Genomic DNA, 4,219 nt, shown 5'->3' on the forward strand with positions numbered 1-4,219 from the left:
TACAACCTAAAAAGACTCTACATTTTTCAAGCATATATCTACTTTAATTTCCTTGTTATCCTTTTCATTGTAATGTATACAATCTTTATTATCTTTCTTTTATAAAGATTTGTACATTTTTCTATATAAATAATCTTACACACTTTCTTAATATTATTTAAATAAAACACATAATGTATTGAAAATGAAGAAGAATTTAAAAGAAATAAATAATTTAAAAAAGAAAAATAGATTGTATAAGTATATGTTTTTGAAACCAACTGAAAGGGGCAGAAGAAGCGGTCAATAGGGAGATGTAAAAGAATAAGGAGGATCGGAATAAGAGGAAGAAACTAATTTTACCGTTTACTCTGAGGAAGGCCACGTGTCCACTGGTGGAGGATTATATAAGGCAGGCTCATGCTCATTCCGCTACTTTACCGTTTTACAGACAGAGAATTACAATGGCGACCGTAGCTGCTGCTGCTCCCGTTGCAGACGAAAGCCCGAAGAAGAACCGAATTCAGGTTTCCAACACCAAGAAACCTCTTTTCTTTTACGTCAATCTCGCCAAGGTATATCTCTTCTTCTTCATTCTTCATTCTTCATTCTTCAATTCTCTTTCGTTATCATCTCTCTTTTCCAAGTTAGAAATTCGTTTTCTTATCTAACTTTTTATTATAAAAAGAGTAAGAATGAATTATATATATATATATATATATATATATTAGAATTTACATGGATGAATTAGAATTAGATTGATTGTTTCGGTTAGAACACAATATATTCATATTTGATTAAATTTGTTTCTTGATGATTTTAAATATTTTAATTAATTATTAATTTAAATACCATTACTACAGTGACGTTTGATACAATGACTTATTGTTACGATGTTTCTTGATTTCTTTTCTTTCTCTCTCTTTTCTCTTTTTATTTTTATTTTACCTTCTGTGAACCATATTAATACAGTGATATTTGTTGCAACGAATTATAATAATATTTGTTGAAGAAACAAATTGTCTCTCATTTTATATTATGTTTCTTTTACTTTCATTTTTTATTTATTTATTTTTTCTTGCTATTCTACGTATATCAAATACTAAAATTTTTCAAATATATTATTTTAAAAAATTAATTATATTTGAGTTATAATAAATTAATACTTATTGTAATAATAAAATAAATTTTAATAATATTATATTTCTTATAAAAATTATTATTATGATTAATATTTATTTATTAGTTTTTATAATAATAGTTATTATAAATAATATTATTACAATAAAATTGAAATTTTATAAACACTTCAATAGTATTCTAATTAATTTAATAGGTAATAGGTTATAAAATTATTGAAATTGTAATTCTTTATATCACAGTTATATTATAATAATATTAGTTATTATTTTTATCATGGTTATAAAATAATAATAGTAATAATAATAATATTAATAATAATAATTTCATAATTATAATAATAGTAATATTTTTAATATTAATTTTATAATTTAATTACTATAATTAACATATTATTATAAAAATGTTGATTAGATACACTGAATATTTAGAAAAAGAAACACATTTTCTATAATAGTAATATAATTATATGATATTATAATGGTTTTTATAATTATAACTATTATAACTAATATATAATTATTTTTTTAAAATAATATATTTGAAAATTTTAATATTTTGACTTTGAAAAATTAAGAAATAGAATAGAGAAAAGAAAATTTAACAAATATTAATAGCTTCTACTTCAACATAAATCACAATATATTATTCACAAGGTACATAGAAATATATATATATATATATATATATATATATATATATATATATATATATAAGTTTTACATTTGGAGATTATAAATGTTAAGAGTGCCTTAGATCTTGGAGATTATAAGTCATGAAGTGTCAGTGTCCCTTTGTTAGTGAATAACTTTCATTTATTACTAACATTATCAATGCCAATTTCAAATGGTTTTTTCTTTGCTGCAGAGGTACATACAACAGCACAATGAGGTCGAGCTTTCTGCTCTTGGAATGGGTAACTCTTTTGCACTTTGTTTCTTATGTTAATGCGTTTGGAGTTATATTTAGATCTTCTCATCTCACTATAATTGTTTAAGTCTCAAATCATGGAATGTGGCTGGTATAACGTCCAAGCATAGTGACTTTTATTTGTTGATGCGATACCACTGAAAATATGAGTTTGTACACAGTCTGTCCAACCGATTTAACATCCTCCACCAATTGAACACATAAAATGTGCCCTGCTTCATCTATTCCCACTCCAAGTCCAACTGGTATAACATTCTGCAAAAATTTGACATGTATTTGTGCAGCTATAGCTACCGTTGTCACAATTGCGGAGATTTTGAAGAACAATGGACTTGCCACTGAGAAGAGTAAGGTTTCTTCCTTATTTCTAATACTCACATTTGTATAATAGATGTAGCTACTCTAGTCAATATGAATCTTGCAATGGAACAGGAGTACTGACATCTACAGTTGGCATGAAAGATGAGAGCAAAGGTCGTCTGGTGCAGAAGGCAAAGGTGAGTTTCCCAATGAGTTTTACATTTAATTTTGCAAGGATTGTTCCCTCTGTTTTTGTGCTTTATCTCTTTTTCTTGATGTTTTAGATTGAAATTGTGCTGGGGAAATCTGAGAAGTTTGACAATCTGATGAGTTCTCCTAATAGAACTGAATCAGAATCAGCAGCTGCTGATGACAAAAAGTGACAGATATAAGACGGTCCGGTTAATGTGACACTATTGTAGTTAACCTTCTAAGTCTTTTGTACTGCTTGCATTCATAGACGTAAATAGGGGAGTTGAAAAGGATAGTAAATTTACAATGATAAGGCAGCAATATGTGGTCAAAGTTGTAGAGCACATATTTTCATTATCAATTTTGATTGTATTTCTTCACTGCACATATACGATGGTGATGGTGAGTACTTTACTGGTCACTCTTGAGCTCCGATTATCCTTTTCAGTTCATTCAACCTGCTTTCATTCTGAGGTGTTGTTGTCACGTCTCGTTACTGATTTCCACTTCATCTGCGATTTTTCTCGTCTGGTTAACAAAAATAAGCGAAACCACTCATTTAGTCATCTAGTAAACTCTACCAAAAATTGAAAATGACTTATTCAAATCTATATGCTATATGCTCCTTATAATAGACAAACACAGATTGTATTGCAATGCAGCTGAATTATCTTCACTTGCTATTGCAGTTTGCTTGTGATCCATATGTTTAATTTTCTCATTCATAAATCTACTCGTTACCATTCTGTTGAATAACACGCACACAATTCTCTGGATTAGTAACTTTAACATTGTTCATACTTACCACGCCTACCGGATTGTAGCTGTACTGTATGTAACAATCTTGAAATACTCAACTAGCATAAAGTAAAAGGGAATTTTTTTAAGACAAGAATTTTTATTGAAGAAAAAAAAAAGGAGAGAAAGCACACCTATTGTGTATATGAGCAAAATGATACATAAATGCAATTTTAAGATGAGTATATATGATCCAACTCGAATGATTGCATTGCAAATCGACTTGGATGGTTACTTTCCTGCGTATATCGTGTATACACTATATGACATCAAATACACAAGAATGATGAGTTCTGTGAACTCCTAAACTATAGGTTATTATCTATATTTTCTTCAACTAAAAGGTATGCTTTTCTTAAATCACTATTTTCAAATCCAGTGTTAGTGGGATCAGAATATATCAGTTAAAAAAGGAAATAAAAAAATGCAAGACGATCGAATTATATCCACAGTCTCATTGATGATTTGATTGATTAAGCAGTCAGGGACTTCGATGAATTTCTTATCATTTGGTTTTACTTCGTTTATTGACAAAACTGTTTTACTCTCTCTAAAGATATTACAAATACGCCTCCACATGTTGATATCATGACATGATAAACAAAGTTGTAATAAATAGATTTTTCTTTCTCAATGAAAACAAATTTCTTTTGTAGTTGAACCTTAATAATATATCCATCAGCATTATTTAGCGAATGAACTTGTGACGGCTAAAGGGCAATGAATCCAGAATAAGTCAAGTTTCTATTTTATATTACGTTTAGCACAGTCTCATTCACTCTATTTTTTATTAGCTTTCTGTCAAATATCTAAACACTTGAAAAAAATAATGGTTATAGCTCAATGAAGGAAACACCATGAAAACTCCTCTTTCTTTTTG

The 4,219-nt window shown here is 28.1% G+C and overlaps 1 protein-coding gene across 1 annotated transcript; it reads left to right on the plus strand.

Annotated features, from left to right (window-relative positions):
• Positions 1-266: 266 nt before the first annotated feature.
• On the plus strand, positions 267-3,014 carry LOC137828134 (uncharacterized protein At2g34160-like). Its single transcript, XM_068634584.1, has 5 exons — positions 267-554; positions 1,987-2,035; positions 2,334-2,396; positions 2,482-2,546; positions 2,634-3,014. Exons 1-5 carry the CDS (start codon positions 444-446, stop codon positions 2,730-2,732), a joined length of 387 nt encoding a protein of 128 aa, XP_068490685.1. The 5' UTR covers positions 267-443; the 3' UTR covers positions 2,733-3,014.
• The last annotated feature ends 1,205 nt before the right edge of the window (positions 3,015-4,219 follow it).

The sequence above is a fragment of the Phaseolus vulgaris genome, chromosome 7 (assembly GCF_000499845.2).
Source record: "Phaseolus vulgaris cultivar G19833 chromosome 7, P. vulgaris v2.0, whole genome shotgun sequence".
Taxonomy (NCBI): domain Eukaryota; kingdom Viridiplantae; phylum Streptophyta; class Magnoliopsida; order Fabales; family Fabaceae; genus Phaseolus; species Phaseolus vulgaris.